This window comes from Furipterus horrens, unplaced genomic scaffold, assembly GCF_987537825.1.
Source record: "Furipterus horrens unplaced genomic scaffold, mFurHor1.1.pri manual_scaffold_5, whole genome shotgun sequence".
Taxonomy (NCBI): domain Eukaryota; kingdom Metazoa; phylum Chordata; class Mammalia; order Chiroptera; family Furipteridae; genus Furipterus; species Furipterus horrens.
Window position 1 is genome coordinate 196952656 of NW_028327175.1, and position 18391 is coordinate 196971046.

At 61.1% G+C, this 18391-nt stretch overlaps 1 protein-coding gene across 2 annotated transcripts in view; it reads left to right on the forward strand.

The window, feature by feature from the left end:
* CTBP2 (C-terminal binding protein 2) overlaps positions 1-18391 on the forward strand; it is a 137900-nt gene that overhangs the window by 106555 nt on the left and 12954 nt on the right. The window contains exon 1 of one of the 2 annotated variants that reach the window (XM_090278697.1): positions 5185-6850. The exons of the other annotated variant lie outside the window; for it this stretch is intronic. Coding sequence (XP_090134823.1) covers positions 5203-6850 — 1648 coding nt within the window. The 5' untranslated portion in view covers positions 5185-5202. Of the gene's footprint in view, positions 1-5184; positions 6851-18391 lie in introns of those variants that run through there. 2 annotated transcript variants of the gene reach the window in all.

Sequence of the window (18391 nt, forward strand, 5' to 3'; positions counted from 1 at the left end):
CACAGCCGGTGGACGGGGTCTCTGCACACCGTACCCCGGCCGCATCTGCTGCTGGCCCACTCCCTGCCCGTGGGGGGACTCCCCCCCACTCCGGATGTTCACTGTCCACGTGGCTCCTTTACTGAAGGGACAGAAGGAAGGAAATTTTTAAAGGCGGAAAGCTGTTTTTACACATAAATTCGAAAACACTTGACAGAAACAAACAAGCCAACAGTCTGTGCACATTTAAAAGTAGGAAGTGGACCTCCTAGGCCTGTTTTTGGCCGTCTCTGCCGGAAGACTGTGTAACCCGCTGACCTCAGAGGCCTGTCTCTGGGGGGCCAAGGGGGTGGGTGCTCCATCCTAGGCTCAGCAGGCGCAGGGGCATCTCGGGGTGTCTTGACTCCCGCCTTCCCTCCCAGAGCTGCCTTGAGGGAGGACCAGAAAGTGAGGGTCTGGCCACGGGATGCCCTAACGTTGGGCCCGACTGTCCCCTAAGAGGGACAGACAGTGGGGTCCAGTGGCCTTTGTGTAAGTCCATCCTTTAGATTCGCCAATTTCACTATATACATGACTTTTTTTTTTTAAGAAAAAAAGTGAGAATTTGACCCCAAAACTGCACTTCTATTTTCTGTTCTTCCCAAGGGGTTTCCCGTCATTGTTTTGACCAGAACAGGACAGGCCTGGTGGGTGATGTGCCTGAGGACTAACTGTCCCCGGCGGGGGCAGGGAGTCCCGTGGTCACCCTTCCTCGATTTTCTCTGCTCTTCCGGAACCTTCTAGCACATTGCAGAGTTTTTGGGTCTCCACAGTCAGGAATTGGTGTCTTGTGTGGGGAATTGAAGAATTGGCATTCGGAGAATGTCACTTGTCACCCTGCGGCTGCCGTTGGCCTGGTCAGCTTTATCTTCGTTTTGTTTGTCTGCAGGGAACTTAGGCTGTGTATTTCTTAGTTTTCAGAAAACGGCCTTTTACTTTCTACAACTTTCTGTAATGAGAGTCTTTGCAGAATTAAAACATCTGTGAGACTCATTCCTCTCTCAGAAATTGGTCCCCTCTTACTTTATTCAAGAGCAGTCCTTTCCAAAAATCCTCGGTGTGCTTAAAACGCTGCCGGTGTTGAGCAGTGCCGACCCAGTTACAGGTGTTCTACCGACCACAGGAAAACCCGGGCACGGGCGGGGGGGGGTGGGGCAGGTGGCGGCGGGGCCCAGGCCGCGTGGGTTGGGGTGGCCGCTGCGCGGGGAGGGTTCGGGAGGGGCAGACCCGACCCCCGGGCCTCCTGAAGCAGGTCTGCCTCCCTCCCTGCCTCAGACCCGTCGCCACTTTACTTGGAGTGTTGGGTGCACATTCTTCTGGAAGCCCTGCTTCCAACCTTGACCTGCAGGCTAGGATTCTGGAGACTGAGTCAGCGCGCGCTTCCCCGCTACAGGAAAGGCGCAGCGCACACCGTGCCTGCTGGTCGCCCGGCTCTGAGGGGCCGCGTCCTTGCCGCCGCCTGATAAGACGGCCTTTTATTACAAGAAGAAAGGGAAAGGAAAGGGTGCGGGGGCTCAGGCTTAGGCAGGCGCCGTCCATTGGCCAAAGGCTGGGGCCCTGGCTCTGACCAGAGCCCAGCACCCCCCATTTGGAGGGGTAGGAGCAGTGCTCTCTTTTTTAAAAGTTTTTGTGTATTTGTTTTTAGAGAGCGGGGAAGGGAGGGAGAAAGAGAGGGAGAGAAACATCAGTGTGTGGTTGCCTTTCACACGCCCCCAACAAGGGACCTGGCCCGCAGCCTAGGCCTGTGCCCTGACCGGGAATTGAACCAGCGACCTTTCGGTTCACAGGCCGGCGCTCAAGCCACTGAGCCACACGAGCCAGGGTGAAGCAGTCTCCTTAGGGGTTCCTTTCTGATACTCAAGTATGTGATCTTATCAGTGACATTTCGGATGGTGTTTGGGGGTTTTGGAAAATTAAAAAAAAAAAAAAACAGCTTTCTCCCTTTTTCAGCAGAGGAGCCCCAGTCAGCTCGGGAATTCTGGGAAGCAGGGTGCTTGCTTTGGAGCATGACCTGGGCCCCTCGCCCTGTGGCCCTGGGCACAGCCCCTCCTGTCCATGCCCAGCGTCTGGGGGGTGACACAGTCAATACCTACCTGTCGGGTCCTTTATGGGCTGAACGCCGTCAGCACAGCCTGGTAGCTGGACGTCCAACCAATGTTTAAGCCTTACATTAAATGTCCCATAAGGAAAACATGGCACCCAAAACACCCTGTCTCTGGTCACCTCGGAAGGGTCAGGACTGCTGCTCCACCCTGCCCCGCAGCCATGGCACACGATCCACACGGGAGGCCTGAGGACGGGGCCCGAGACTGGAAGAGCAGGGGCCGCCCAAGGCCCTGGCCAGTCCCCTGGCTCGGGCGAGGGTGTATCCTGACCAATAGCCCAGGCCTGTTTCCACGCAACCCCGTCTGGTGCTCATCCTCGGGCGGCTTTCCGGTGGGGCCACTGTCTCTGCAGCCCCTGGTCCCGGGGGGTGTGAGGGCCTCTGAGTCAGGCCCCGGGGGACAGTCGCCCCTGAGGCTGGGCCTGCCCCCCACCAGCTCCCCAGCCGCTCCACCCACCCAGCGGTGCCAGAAAGATCTGCTGTAACCAGATAGTGCTTGTTTCCATTTAGTTTTGGGTTCTGTTACGGTTTCCTGCCTTTTTTGATGTAGCTTCTAAGTGAACACGTCCTTGGGCTGTTGGTGGGACGTGTAAATAGTCTCGTGTGTGGTCAGCCCTCAGCCGGGCTGGCCAAGGTGCGGGCAGCGGACTTGCAGGGATTGACTCCAACAGACTTCCGTGCAGGGAACCCCCGTGTTTCAGAGCGGCTTCCCCCCCCTTCTTCCTCCCCTTCCCCTCTCCTCCCCTCCTCCCCCTTCTTCTCCTCCCCTCCTCCTCCTCCTCTTCCCTCCTCCCCCCCTCCCCTCCTTCTCCTCCTCCCCCTTCTCCTCCTCCCCCTCCTCCTCCCCCCTCCCCTCCTCCTCCTCCTCCCTGTCCTCCCCCTCCTCCCCCTCCTTCTCCTCCTCCCCCCCCTTCTCCTCCTCCCCCCCTCCTCCTCCCTGTCCTCCCCCTCCTTCTCTCCTTCCCCTCCTCCCCCTTCTTCTCCTCCCCCCCCTCCTCCTCCTCTCCCCTCCTCCTCCTCCTCCTCCTCCCCCCTCCCCTCTTCCCCCTCCCCCTCCTCCCCCTCCTCCTCTCCTCCTCCTCCCCCTCCTCCTCCCCCTCCTCCTCCCCCTCCCCCTCCCCTCCTCCTCCCCCTCCTCCTCCCCCTCCCCCTCCCCTCCCCCTCCCCCTCTTCCCCCTCCCCCTCCCCCCTATCCTCCTCTCCTCCCCCTCCCCCTCCCCCCCCCCCCTGCAGCCAGGCATTGGGAGCACTGGGAGAGGATCCGGGTCTCTTCACTGCCTGCAGGGCGTGTGCTCACAGAACTTCAGGCCTTGTTGGCACTTGGGGGTCAGAAATGGGGCCCACAGTGGTCAAACAGCAGGCTGGCGTCCAGGGGCAGCGCCCCCGGACCGGACTGGGGCCAATTCCTCACCAGTCCGTCGGTGGCCATGGAGCTCTGGCTTTGGGGAACAGCACATTTTGGGGAATAGCATTGCTTTAAATGGTTTGTCTCAAAGTTTAGCCTGTCGGCCAGGACAGGGGAGGTGGGCTACTTCTAACTTTCCTGCATGACGATGTCCCTCCAGCTCCTGGTAATGGTTTGTCCCCACTTCGTTCCCTCGTAGCACGGCTTCAGTATTTCTCACATCGAAAAACAATATTTTCTGAGGACTGGCACTTCTCTTTAGTTAGAGATTACAGTTGCATCTTAGGTCAAGGGTAACAGCATCAGATACGCGCGTTACCTCATTCTGAAACATCGTAACTGAACACAGCCTTTGGGCTTCCCGATCCCCCCAGCTTCTGTTGGTCTGGGACCCCGCTGCGGCGCTGCTGCACGGGGACCCTTTCATGTGTTTAAGGAAGCGTCGCTGTGCTCCTGTCTGGGGTGGTTCTTAGGCATCGCCGGACCTAAGTCCCTAGGGGGCCGTAAGATATTAATCTGTGGGAAATGGAAAGTGCCCCAAAGACCTAAGCCAGGCCTTGGCTGCTGGAGCTGCCGCTCTGTGCGCCGAGTTTAGCCCATGATCTCTGTTGCCGTTCTAGCCCTCATGAGTGTGGCTCCGTGGGTTGAGCATCGTCCTGCAGGGCCAGAGGTCACCAGTTCAGTTCCCAGTCAGGGCACAGGCCTGGGCTGTGGGTCTCGCAAAGGTCGGTGTCCCTCTGCCTCTCTTTCGCCCTCGCTTCCCCTCTCTTTAAGATAAATAAGTGAGATCTTTAAAACGATACCTTCTCGGTCACGCACAGCGGTGGTGGTTTCCTGTTTGTGGTCCCCCCACCCTTACCCCACCCCCGACAGGAGGAAGGGATCTGCATTGTATGACAATAGAGTAAGGACTGAGCAGGGTCACTCATTGGACTTGACCCTAAGAAGGCATCTCAGCACCAAAGCTCAGCGCTGGCCGAGCACCGGCTGCAGACCTGGCCCGCATGCCGGGCACCTTGTGCTCCAGAGCTGCATGAGATGCTTCTTGTCTTTTTACCCGCCTGCCTGTTCGCATTTAATTTGTCCTTAGTGGGTGCGGTGGATTAACGTTTCATCGGACGGATTAGGATGGAATCGCCATTAAAGCTGCCTTTCCCTGTTCTCCTTCTGTCGTTTTAGGCAGTGGGGGGTAGGGTAGGGGGCAGGCCCCTTTGGGAGGGGGCCGTGGTGGTCATCCACAGAGTGCCCTGTGGGGGCGAGGGAGATAAGCCAGAGCTTCGGCGTGGAAGTAATTCCCACTCGCAGGTCCGGAGGCCTGGATGGAACCGGGGCAGGTCCCTCAGTCTCAAGATGTCACATGGAACAAAAAGCTTTGGGGTTTTATTTAGCTCCTAATCCGCAGGCTGGGAGCCATGTGAGCACAGCAGGCGGGGCTCCGGGCAGCCTCCTCTCCGGGGCTGGAAGGACCCGTCCTCTGCTGATGGGAGGGAGGCGAAGTTCCTGCGTGTGCTGTGTTTTGTCTACTAAGGTTTCGAGGATCAATAATTCAGGGCGTCCTTTGCAATAGGAAACCCGCAGTTGGTCGTCTGTGCCGGCTCGGGAGGGCTCCCATACAGCAGTCCGTTTTTGATGTGTGTAACTGAAGATTGGTAAAGACAGACCTCCACCGGCGCCCATGCCGGTGCCCAGCAGGCACGTCAGCATTGGCCGCTCTCAGAGCTGGGATGCTGCCGGCTGGTACGAGGGCCCCTGGGCGATGGCCGAGCCTCCGGGCCGGAGCGGCTCCCTGACAGATGGAGGCAGAGAGGGAAGCTGGTACGAGCCCCCGGCCGACCTCTGCCGTGAGGTCTTCTACAGCTCGGTGGCTGGCAGGAAGAGCTCCATCCCCGACTTCACCTTCTACGACAGCAGGCAGGCGGTGATGTCTGCGCGGGGTGCCCTGCTGCCACGGGATTACTACGGTGACCCATCCGGAGCTGCTCAGGTGCCCAGAGAGCCGCGCCAGCACCGGGACCCCGGAGTGGGCCGCTCGCTGCCCGGCTATGGCATGCTTGGCAGCAGGGCCACGTGGGAGCAAGGACAAGGGCAAGGCCAGGCCCCTACCCTGCAGGACGCAGCTCCTCTGTACCGGGATCCTGCAGGTAAAATGATAGCTGCGGGACAGCGGACCCAGAGCAGGGCCTCGTCACCCTCGCGCCATGCCGGGGAGCTGGCCCATGGCCGGTACCGGGCGGAGGCGCCCACCTACCCCGGCAGCCAGGTCTACAGCGATGTCGATGTCAGCGAGAGGCCTGTGGACCCCGCCAGGCAGGCAGTCCCCACATGCCTGGTCGTGGACGCCCCTGGCGCTGCTGCCTCTGACGGTGGCCCAGGGACAGTGCCGGGCACCCTGAATCGGGGCTACGGGCAGGAGAACGTCCCCTTCAAGATGGCTTATGAAAATTGTGAGGCCAGCCTGACCTCCCTCCAGGAGCCCGGTGGCAAGAGGAACGTGCTGCCCGAGTTCCTGGCCCTGCTGAGGGCCGAGGGTGTGGCGGAGGCCACACTGGTGGCCCTGCTCCAGCAGGGCTTCGACTCCCCGGCCGTCCTGGCCACCATGGAGGACGCAGACATCAAGTGCGTCGCCCCCAACCTGGGCCAGGCCCGCGTCCTGAGCCGCCTGGCCAGCAGCTGCAGGACCGAGATGCAGCTGCGGAGGCAGGGCCAGGTGGCCGCCCTGCCCCGGGCGCGCTCCAGCAGCTTCAGCCACCGCGGCGAGCTGCACAGCGACTTGTCTTCTCTGGGCTCCGCGGGCCTGCAGCCCCAGCCCGTGGGTCCCCTGCAGGCAGCGCCCCCCCGAGCTGGAGACCCTGCGCGCCGCCCCTCCAGTGCTCCCTCCCAGCATCTGCTCGAGACGGCGGCTACCTACTCTGCCCCTGGGGTGGGTGCCCAAGCCCCCCACTTCCCCTCCAGTTCCGGGTACAGCTCTCCCGCCCCCTGTGCCCTGACAGTGCGGCTGGGCCCCACGTATCCCCCGCATGCGGGGATGGCCTTGACGAACCCGGGCCCTGCGGCACCCCTTCACCCAGGCCCCAGAACAGCCTACTCAACGGCGTACACGGTGCCCATGGAGCTGCTAAAGCGGGAGCGGACCATGGCCACGTCGCCTCTGTCCAGCCCCCACAGCGGCGCCCAGCTCCTGCGGAAGCCTGGTGTCCCCATGGAACCGTCCACCCTGCCACCAGCCAGCCAGAGTCTCCACCTGCCTCACTCGCCCTACCAGAAGGTGGCCCGGCGGACGGGGGCCCCCATCATCGTGTCCACCATGCTCGCTCCGGAACCAAGTAATGCGCGGGCCCCGCCTTGGGACGTGTCGGGGACGTGCAGGAGGGCAGAGGTTTGAGCCCAGGACAATGGGTCCTGGCATTCTTGATGTTCTCGGGCCAAGCCTGGAGAGAGAAACCACACACACCCACATACAACCACACACACACGCACACACCCGTTACCCAGCTCCCAGCCTAGCCAGTTCACACAGGGACCCATGGGGACCATGTTGCGTTCCCTTTCTCTAGTTGAGTTCAAGTTGATTTGTGGGTTTTCCTTCACAGTGAGGAAACGTAACTATTTCTGGGGAAAACTCAGAACAGACCGAAAGCAGCAGCTCCTCAGGGGTGGCTTTGGAGAAGGCAGGGTACCGTGCAGTGCCCCCCGTAAGCCGGGCACTGTAGTGTGGAAACCCCTCTGAAGGGCCTGCGCTGGGCCCGAGGCAGAGCTGACAAGGCAGGATGTTGAAACGCCTTTACACTCCCCAACTCAGACTCAGAAAGGCGTGGTCTGGCATGTTGGGAGGTGCAGCGGGGATTCTGCTTCCCTGTAGGAAGGCTGTTTCCCAGTTGAGGAACAAGAGTAGGACCGTGGGTGTTCCTGTGTCATTTTCTGCGCGCGTTTCCTTGGGTGCCGTGGTTACGCTTCCCGGTGGGTGTCCTGTGAGCCGCACTGAGAATTTCTGCTTTAACTCTTGAAGCTTTAAGCTGTAAATTTGTTTTTCTTCTTGACTCTTGCTTCCCCAACATATTTTATAAAATTTAAATCCTTTTTAAGTGAATTTTTTTTCTGAATAACTGTCACTCAAGGGTGAAGATGGTGGCATGGAAATGAGGGTGGAGGACCCCCCTGCGACAGTAGTGGGTGCCTGAGATGCCCCATCATGTTTCGCCCTCCCGATGGGGCCTGCTGCCACTTTGGCCCCTGAGAGACGGAAATGGCGGTGGTTCCTTCACAGATTGACCTCCAGGCCCTTGGCCGGCTCCAGAGGGAAACTGAGGGACTGGCTGGATTTTTCTGTTGTTTCTCCTTGTAGATTCTGGGTTTTGTCTCGGTATGGATTTTTTGTTTTTAAGTCTGATCAGATAGTTTACTTGCGCCCCACCCCCACCCCCTTTCTTTCTAAACGTGTGCCAGGAAAAACATCAGACAATGTTCCTGAAGGCCCGTGCCTTCTCCCTCACGGGCAGACATTCTTTCTTTGCACCCGACTGATTTGCATGGCCCTGACATTTCATCTGATAATGGCTGGGCCTGCAAAGCGGATCAGAAAACATATTCCTTAATTACGTGTTGCTACGCAACGGGAGGGTTTGGTCATAATCACAGAAAGATTATCTCCTCGCTGAAGTCCTGGGAAGGTTTGCTGAAGGAGGGACTGTTAAATTGCTCTATTTCCTCCCTTTTCTGTCCGTGGTGCTCGGCCTTCTAACAAAAACGTCTCTCGTTTGGGGTGGCGTCACGGGTGTTATTTGCGCCGTTTGGCAGATGCCGGCTGGTCAGCGCAGTCTCGTGGCCCGGAGGATACTGACGCTTCCGCTGCGCGGACGCCAGCAGTCGGACGTCGGCCCGCAAATACATGTCCCCGTCACGGGACCTGCGCTGAGCCGAGCGGCGCTGCGCCCCAGGGTGGCCTCCTGCCCCGCCCCGAAGGCGGTGTGCCGGGGGCGGGGCCGGTGCGCGCGGCTCCGGGACTTCCAGCCCGCGCCGGTGGCGTGTTGCATGGCAGGTGTGGAACCGGCAGCCGGGTGTGGATCCGCTGGGACCTACCTACCGCCAGGCTCCCGGCGACGCCCTTCGCCCCGAGAGCAGCCGCTCCCCTTCGGGGCCGCGCCGCACGCCTGCGGTCCGGAGCCCTGATCGCTGCGCCGGCCAGTGGCCGCTGCCCCTGCGGACCTGGGAGGCAGCGCCTTGAAACATGTGCTAGGCCGCCTCTGTCGTTAGTGGCGCGACCAGCGTGAGTGAATCTTCCTTTCGGTCCCCGTGGCCTGGTCCCCGCGGTTCCTCCTCACCTGGAGGGGCAGGGACTCCGGGGAGGTGGGGGTGCCGCTGGTCCTCCGCGGGCTGTGCCCGCGTCCGCGGTGGGCGGGGGGTTGTGTTCCCTGCCTGGTTGCGTTCACATGCGCTTCCGATACATGATTGTCTGTCTCGGGCCAGGGACTGCCTGCTTCCTCAGGTTGGCTTTCTTGGTATAAATAAGACTCCTGTTTGCTGGTCCAAGGACCGGGGGTTGTTTGGGGGGGGGTGCCGGCACTAGAGGCGCAGCGCCTGGCGTGTCTTCTGCCGCGCACACTGACCTGGTGGCGGTGGCTGTCGCCCGGCGATGTGCCCCCCTCCCCCCCTTCCCACCACGTCACTCGGCATCAGCCACAGCCAAGGGTTGGCTGTCGCCGAGCCCTCCCTGTGACGGATGCGCCAGCCGTGTCCTGTAAACAGTGCTGCAGCCATTTTCCTGTTTTTGTCCCCAAGCACAGCAGAGCGCGGGCCGCGGGGCTGGGGGCTTGGGTGGGGCTGTGACCAGTGAGGCCCGGCGCGCTCCCCAGCCCTGCTGCCCTGCCCTCCCCTTCCCACCAGTGTCCTGGGGGCAGCTGGGTTCATGGGGTGCAGCTCTGACCCCCATCCGGTTACCAGGGGCTGCTGGGTCATCTGTGGCCCGTTTATGTTGGGGCTTTGGGGCAGCTAGTGGCTGTCAGAGTGTCATCTGTCACCAGAACTGGCCGCCTCATGGTGGTGTTTAGGGTGCTGAAGTGGAGGCGCTGATTTCCAGCACCCCCAGTAGAACACTTAGTCCCATCAGAGTCAGGATCGAGGGTTGTTCCTGTTGGGCCCACGCACCTGGCGATGCTGCCCACGTCCTCGGCTTCCTCTGAGGATGTAAACCGGGGGAGGGGGCAGACGGGCCACACTGGTCTTCAGGGCGCTAACCCTCAAACCATCAGGCTGGAGGCAGGACGGAGAAGGCCACCCGTGGGCCTCAGTCACCCTCCACTCCCAAAGCAGAGATGGGCCCGACTGCTCTCCCTTCTCTGCACACAGGGACATTGAGGGTGGGGGTGGGGCCTGGGGACCATGACCCTGGACTGGCCCTGCGGGGCAGCAGGGCTTGGAGCCCGCAGCGTTGCCCAGGCCACTGCCCTGTGCTGGGCCTGGGGCTTGTGGTGCAGACAGGGCCTCGGGGAGCCTGGCGTGCTTGGGAAGCACCCACTCCCACCCTCATCCCCCCGCAGCCATCCCACTGTGGACGTTGTGTCAGCCTGGGGACAGCACGCAGGGCCGGAGACCTGGGTGTGGGCTGTGGCTGCCACTCTGCAGCTCCTGGGCCTCTCCCAGGTGTGGCCTTGCCAGAGGGACACTGACATTCATGGTCCAAAAATGTCAGCCCCGTGGAACAGGAAAGGGACTCTCCCAGGGCTACCAGCAGGACTCCCCCGGCTTTGCCTGGGGCCTGTTCATCTGCAAAGCTGCCCTTCCACGCCGAGCCTGGGGAGGAGCGGTGTGCTTCCAGGTGAAACGCCTTTGCACTTGGTCTGGGTCTGGCCCCTGAGGCTGTGTTTGGACTCAAACGTGGCTCCTTGGTTCACTGTTCTCCAAACTCAGGGCACCCCCCCCCCTCAATTCCACCTGCTCCTGACCTCCTCACTCAAGGCCCCGGACGTGGCTGTATGCCACCCCTTGGGATCCCCCCAGCCCCTGCCCCCTGTGGGAGCTTGCTGAGTTGATTGCATTATCCCGGCCATCACTGTTCTCTCAGCGTGGGAATGATGGTCTCCCACCCATCAGCGCCGGGGAGAATGGGGACCTAGGTAATTTCCTCCTTATGAGACCGGACTCAGCCTGGGCTTGGTGTTGCCCTTTGTTCCTGGAGCTGGCTCTCCTGGGCTGACTTAGAATTTCTTGATTTCCTTATTGGGCTCCTTATTGGACAAGCCATGCACCCAGGAACATGATTTCAGCTCATGAGGTAGTTGAATGTGTGACTCAGATGTATACCATCTGCTGCGTGTCTGTGGGCAAGTATATTGACTTCTCTGTTCCTATTTCCATGCCTGTTGAAGGAGAGGAGCAGTTGAACAGGCCTCATGGGCTGTGGGAATGTGGCGAGCACGGGAAGAGGAAAAGCTGGAGTGTTGAGGTCAGGAAGCCTGCTTGGCCTGGGCCAGAGACTGGCCCACTTTGAAATGGTGCACTTTATTTATTTATTTTTTTTTTAAATCATCGTGATTAATCTCTCGGCCACCTCTCAGGCCAGGAGGCAGCATGCTGGGCTTTGGTTTAGTCCCCTGGGCCTGCGTCCGTCGAAGCAGCCTCCTCTGACCTGTTGGGTGGGGACGGACAGGCAGCCAGGAGAGGGGCAGAGGGCCTCGTGACACTTAGTGGCCTCTCACAAAGCCAGGTGTCTGGGAATTTCTGTAAACTCACTCCTGTCCAGCACAACTCCCACAACTCACACCACGCTGCAGAGGTGCGTGCCGGTGCCCCAGCGGGGAGCACCTCCGAGTTACATTCAGCTTCGTGGGCCTGGGTGCTTGACCTGGGTCTTCTGTGGGTCTGGGCCTTGGAAGCAAGACCAGGAGTCCTTCCTGGCTTTTGGTATTAGATACATGATTTGCAAATATTGTCTCCTGTTTTGTTTATTGATTTATATTTTAATTTTGGGGTCATCTTTTCAGGATCTCTATATTGTCCTTGAAACAAAATGTTTAATTTTAACGAAGCCCAATTACTTTTTTCCTTTGGATGCTTGTGCTTTTTTAGTGTCGTAACCCAAGATCATGAACGCGTATCTGTTCCTCTTTGCCTCCTAAGAGTTGCCTAGTGTTAGCTCTTAGGTCCTGAACCGTCCTGCATCGGTCTCTGTGTGGAGGGTCTCAGCGCTGTGGACTGTGGGGGAGCCCAGCGGCGGAGCCCCACCTCGGGTGTGTTACCTTTGACAACCAGCCTTCTAAAGAAGGGGGACAGTTTTTTAAAAAAGAAAACCGATGTGTATTAAGGGGAAAGATCTTTATGTATTTGGGGGTGGCCTCCTGTCCTCATGATGATGAGGCAAATATTCTAAAGCTACTCCACAGGGGGCTTGCCCGGCACCGGGGAGGTTCTTTAAGTTTATGAAGGAGAAATGACACTTCTAGCCTGTGCTTGGCTGGCCCGCACCAGCGATGCGGACTCGCGGCGTAACTGAGCCCACGTGCCACTGTGACCTGCCCCCTCGTGGAGCGCAGGTCCACTGCCACTGCTGTCGTCAGGCAGCAGCGGGGACACATCGTCCCTGCCAGGTTTTTAGGAGAGTGTCAGACCCCCACAGAGTGCGTGTACTCTCCTGACAGCCGCTGCGAACTGATCCCGGGAAGGATTTGCAGGTGGAACCACCCCCTGAAGTGGAGCTGGTGCAGAGTTTGCACCGACACATGTGGGCTCCGGGCTGCGCTCCAGCGGGCGGCGGGGAACCTAGCGAGCACACTCCCTGGTTCCAGCCCCAGGTTCCCGGGTGCTGGTGGGGCCCGTGGGGAGTGAGTCCTCCCATTGCCGACGTGATGAAAACGTGGCACTTCTGCAGGCTGCGCCTCCCGCCCCCGCCCCTTCCCCCGCAACCAGGGCTCCCCCAGCCCTGTATAAACTAGTGGTGGTCTCCAGTCCAGGGTGCTCTCCGAGGTTCATCGCATCTGAATTCTTGGCAATTCCCCTTTTAAGCTGAACTATCTGAGGCTCAGGTCCCCGGGTGTGACGCTGGGGTGCTGGGCCTCCCACGGGGCTCCAAGGACCACGTCACGCGTGTGCTGGCCCACGCCCTGGGCACAGCCAAGCTCACCGCACGTGTGACTCCATCAGCACTCCGGGTCCCAGCTTGCCTGCTCCCAGCTGGTGCCCTGCCGACTGCACTTGGACCCACGCTGCAGGGCCGACCCCTCTGGCCTGGCTGCTGTGCCGCCTTCGGGGAGAGGGCCTGCAGGGAACGTCCACGCGCTTCCGTCCTGAGAGGGTTCAGTAAGCCTGGCTCTCCAGAGCAGCTCCCTCGGCGCTTTTTCCAAGCAAGCCCTCGGCCCCCTGTCCAGGCAGCCGGGGGGGCGTCCAGAAGCTGCGGTTTCCTTTCATGTCTTCCCAGCCCGTCCCTTCCCGTCCACACGCTCAGCTGCCCTGTGACGGCTTCCTGCGTGTCTGTCACCTTCTAACTGTTGTCGGTTTTCACCTGCGCCGCCTCCAGATGAACTTGCTGCGCTGACATGTCAGGTTTGGGTGGCTGGGCTTCTTCTGTAGCCGACAGTGACCTCCTGTCTGGGGTGCCTGCCCTTCAGGACGGATCCCCAAGTCCAAGGGGAAATGGTCATTCTTCCCCGTGGAAGGGGGTCTGCCTGGGAGAAGTCAGTGCAGGGGCTGGCCCGGTCCCCCTCCGGCCACAGTGCTTAAAGCTGACCTCTCCGCCCCGTCGCGCTCCCCGCCGGGGGCTGTCCTGTTAGATGCTTTTCCCTGGGAATAAAAACGACTCTGTGGTGGGCTCTGCTGTTGCCCTGTGAACGCGGCCTGGAGCCTGCAGTGCTTTAGAAGCCACTGGATTGTTAACAAAAAGTCATAGAGGAAAAGAACAGGGAGGGGACGTCCGACCAGCTGCTGTGCTTGGGAAAATCTGCTTCCTGGCCACTCGGGGGCCCCAGGGCCGCGCACTTGGCCGCCAGCCCACTGGACAGCAAGCCTGTTAAAGGGTCCTTGAGAATCACTTTCCTTTTTGGCTTCAGGGCCACGTGAGAAACTGAGTTATAGCCGAAAGCCTCGGCCTCTCCGTCTCCCCTCAGCCTCAGGGGCTGCCGTAGCTGGAAGCAGGGCAGCTTGTGTTTCTGGGCACTTGGCGCGGGGCGCACGGTTAGGAAAACAAGCCTGGGTCTGCAGGGTGCCTTCAGGAGGACGGCTTGCCGCCCGTCCCTCCGGGGCAGCTGTGACCGTGGTTCGCCTGAGTCCAGGGGGTGGGCTGGCCTGGGCTCCGGGCAGCGTCCTTGGCCGCAGCGGGACCGTGGAGAGGCGACCTGCAGGGCAGGGCGTTCACGGCTGCGCCAGGTTTGCGGGGCTGCCACGTTCTGCCCACTGGCTGCGGCAGCTTCCTGTGCTTTGGAAGGAAAGGGGGTGTCCAGTTTTGAAGAGTGGGGCTGTCTTCAGCCTGTTGGGGCCTCTTCCAAGGGCTTCCCTGGCCCTGCTGTACCCACGGAGTCCCGCCCCCCTCGTCCCCGTAGACTCTCCACGCTCCTGTGGCGGCGGGTCGGGGTAGGCAAGTCCGTGGCACAACTGGGTTGCCTGAGGGTTTGGGGGTTCCCGTGAAGTCCTGACAGCGGGCGCGCGGTGCCAGCCTCTGCCACATTCCTCAGGCGTCTGCTGTCTCTTCTCAACTTCGTTTCTTTTTTCTCAAACATCCCCGCTATCGTTGCCATGGGCACATATTTAGAACTTGAGAAACACTCAAAAGAAACCCCCAGCAGCCTCCGCCGGAGGTCCCCGCTGCGGCCCGTGTGGGGCACCCGGGTCCCCTGGCCCAGACCACCAGGTGCCCATCTGTGAGTGCCGGCCGCTCGGGAGGAGCTCCAATTTGGGGCACAGGCTCTGCTCTTTCCTTGTGGCCCTTGGCATTGCTGCTGGGTTTGTGACAAAGCGCAGTCCCCGGAGAAGGCAGTGAGCTCGTCAGTGCTGGGTGGTGGCCCGTTTGTGGGGGGTGGGGGGTGCCCACCTTGCTGGCCCGTCAGCATGAGCAACGTGAGGAGTGAATCTCGCAGGAGCGGGATGCGCAGTGATTGGGTTGTCTCAGGGCCACGCCTGATGTCCCCAAGCTCCTGCCCAATGTGGAACAGGATTCCTGTCCCCCACCTCCAGTCTGACTAAAGCCCAGGGAGGCAGACAGGAGGTAAACTGGTCAACACCCCCCCCACATTCTTCCTGCCTGAGCAGAGCAGACCCCTCCGGGACCCCTCCTATGAGGACGGTCCTGGGAAGCATTTCGGTGGCCCCCTGGTTGATCTTCTGGGCACAATCAGGAGCCAGGCTGGCATTTCCTGGACAAGGTCCCCCATCAACTAGGTCCAAGGGGGCATGTGTCCCCGAGAGTGGCTGGGGAACTGGGCACTGTGCACCCCACAACCCACTCGCCCCCCTGTGGCCTCTGCAGTTCTGAGGGCTTCAGGGGCACCCAGCCCACCAGAGGGACTCGGAGGGTCTTCCTTGGCGCCTCGAGGTCATAGTCATGACCCAGACGTGTGACCCCGAGAGGGTCCATCCTTTCTGTGAGAAAGCCCACGCGAGGGCTCTTGGTTTATGTAATTCATGGGCTTCGGGTGCCACAGTTGGAGGGGGGCTTGAAGACCTGCCGGCGCTCACCACAGCGAGACCCGTGCTGTGCCCAGGACGCAGGTGCTGAGCCGAGCCGGCCGTGTAGGCGCGGCCAGCGACCCAGGGCTTCTTTCCCCAGTTGTGCTGCAGGGAGCCCTGGGGTTGAGCGTGTAGCCCCTGGTGGGGGTCAGCCCGGGTCAGGTCCTGGCGCCCACTGTTCACCCTGTGACCTCGGGCATGTGTCTCGCCTCTCAGCCTCCAGATGGCACAGTGGGCCTCACAGGGGTGGCTCACGGTTTAAATGGGGCATTTCCTGAGGGGGGCCCAGCACAGCGGTTCTTCTGAACAGGCGTGAGCCAGGGGACTGGCGGGACTTCGTGTCCGTGGTACCCGTGGACAGTGTAGGGTTTGCCTGTTTACCACCTGCTGCCCAAACCTCGGAGTCCGTGAGCGCAGCTGGGCTGGGCACACAGGATGCAGTCAGGTGTGGCAACCCCCACAGAAAAACTGTCTGAGACCAGCAGTTTACGACTTCAGGTCCCCAGCTTCCAGGCGCCGAGCATGGAGTCTGGCCGGTGCCTCATCGTGGGTGGGTGCGGGAGACCCCTGGGTGCAGACAGCTGTTTACATCAGCCAACGAGGCTCAGAGGGTGGGCGTTCCTGTGGTCTCTCCGGGGGCTGCAGAGCAAATGGTCAGGACTTTGAAGGCTGGGCCCTGGCATTCAGACTCAGGGTGCCCGGCGTGCGGGCGGAGGCAAAGCGTGGCAGCTGATCCGTGGGGAGAGCGGGCCCTGGCACCCACACTGACCCTGCAGCCTCCTGGTGTGGAGCCGCAGGCCAGCGTCCGGGGAAGGCAGGTGGGCACCGGCCAGCAAGCAGGGATTAGCTTGACCGGCGAGGCCCTCCCTGGCTTTGCAGGCAGGGTCCTCTCAACTGGCAGCCTGGGAGCTCCCTTAGCTGTAGTCACAGCTGGTGCCGAGCTCCTCGTCTGGATAGTAGCTTGAAGGAGCTGCCATGGAAGGAGAGGGAGGGGCGTCCTCTGAGCCCTGGGGGGGGCATGAGGAGAGCGCTCTGCAGGGTCTCATCTCAGCCCTTCAATAAAAGGAGGTGCAGTGGGTGTATGTGTTCTAGCCAGAAGGGGCAGCTGAGGTGCGGTCCACAGCCCCGTACGTAAGATACCGATCACCTGGACGGGAAGCTAGTGGGACCCCACCCCTGGGGGTCGGCCGTTCCCCAAGCCCAGATCTGCAGCCCTCCCTCCCGGGCCCTGTCCCTCCCTCCCACGCTCCAGGACCACCCACCAAGGCTGGCTTTGGAAGAGATAGTTTTACCAAAAATAGCAGCAGAGACCTGTGTCCTTGGCTGCTTCGCTGCAGGGCGTGGGGGTGGTTCGGTGATGTCCTGCGGGCCAGTCTGGCCGGTCTCCGTTCACACCGGGTCTCCGTGGGTGGTGGTCAGCCTGCCCCCGGTGCTGAAGCCCCTGCCTCCGGAGCATCAGGTGCTTCTTCAGGGCAGTGGGGCTCACCAGAGACACAGGAGGCTCCCTTGGGACCGGTGAGGGCGATGGCAGAGGCCAGACGCTCAAACCAGGAGCCGCCCTGGAAAGGGCTCATCCAGCAGGCCGGCAGGGAGTGCCGGGGGTCCAGGCAGCAGGGGCCGGGGTGTGAGTGTCTGGAGAACGCCTTCAGGCTGGTGGTAGACAGCTGTTTGCAAGCTCGGCTGCACCTGCCTTTTCCCCGATCGGGTCCAGCACGCTGTGGACGCTGCTCAGCAGCTCTAGTCGTGGTGGAGGCGCAGAAGTGGCGCGTCCCGCTGCACAGCGCCTGCTCGTCTGGGCCTCTGCTCCCTGCTTGGCCTGCCCTGTCCACCTGTTACCTGAGCTACCGGGGAGGTGGCCTGAGAGCATCTCGCTGGATGGCCGTGACTCATTAAGACCCATGTTTTATTGAAGAAGCTAATCTACTTATCAAGGCCTTCCGGTGGCCATGGCTCCACGGGCCGCGGCTGCCTCTGCGGAGAATGTGAAAATCAGAGCTGAGCAGTGGCCGAGACCAGACTCCCTGTGTGTCGCACCCGGCCTTCTGAGGAGCTCCCTTAGTGTGGGTCACCCCAATAGTCCACCCCTGGGTGCTCAGACGGCAGAGTGAGGCCAGATTTCCCCCAGTGGCTTCATTAACAGGCGCAGTACAGTGGTTATTACTGTACTCGCAGCTCAGCGGAAGGACCTGACCTTGGGAGACCGTGCATGCAGGTTGCTGGGGACCCCAGTGGGAGGAGGGAGGAGGAGGTGGGCCGGTCGTGAGCGGCTGTGGGCAGGGATGGCGTGGCCATCACCACTGTCTTGAACCAGAGCGTCCTTCCCTTCTTGCGTGCCCGAGTGCCCAGCTTGGGGCCCGGCCTCTGTCGGGCTTCAGTGGAACGGTCACGGGCTGGGCAAGGTCCCGGCGGCTGCGGGCGGTGCCACCACAGAGCTCAGATGAGCCGCCTGCTCTGCCCCCAGGCCCACTGCTCACCCGCCGGACGCCCCACGGGCCCTGTCACCTGCCCCGGCCCCAGCGTCCCGCCTGTGGGATGAGAAGCTCTGAGTGCTGCCTCCAGAGGGAGACGGCTCTCTGGCCCTGTCTGGGCATCAGGTGGGGCTCTAGCATGTTCCGGGGGGGAGATCTGGGAGCAGGAATTCCCCTGGGAAAGTGAGGAGAGGACACAGTTTCGGAGACCGCAACATGGAAACCAAGAGACGATTTGTTTCCCACTGAGGCGTCTGGTTTCACAGTGACTTCTGTGCAGCTACAGCTCTGGGCAGCACCAGGCCCAGAAGGGACGTGGAGCGGGCCTCGGGCTGGTCGCCGCGTCCGGGCTCCCGGGACGAGCATGTCCCTGCCAGTGCAGAGGAGAGCCTGGCACCAGCCAGCGCCAGTGCCGGGGTTGCCCCGAGCTTTCTGCCCTGCAGAGTTCACACAGGACAGGTCCAGGGGCAGCTGCAGCTCTGAAGTGCGTGGGACGGCTGTCCAGGGAACGGGGGCCACCAGGACCCTCGGACCCTCACCAGCAGGCGTCCCCGGCACCGTGTTGCCCCTTGTGCAGTGCGTGGTCCCCCCAACGCTGAAAGGGAATGAGCGCGGCATTGTGGCATTCTGGTCAGTCTTGGGCTCGTGGGGTTTGTCTTGGGGATAGAGCCGTGTCTGATAATTGGTCGCTTAGCTTTTGGTTACAGACCTTCCTCTTGAGTGACCTCTCATTCACCACTGTGCCTTGGT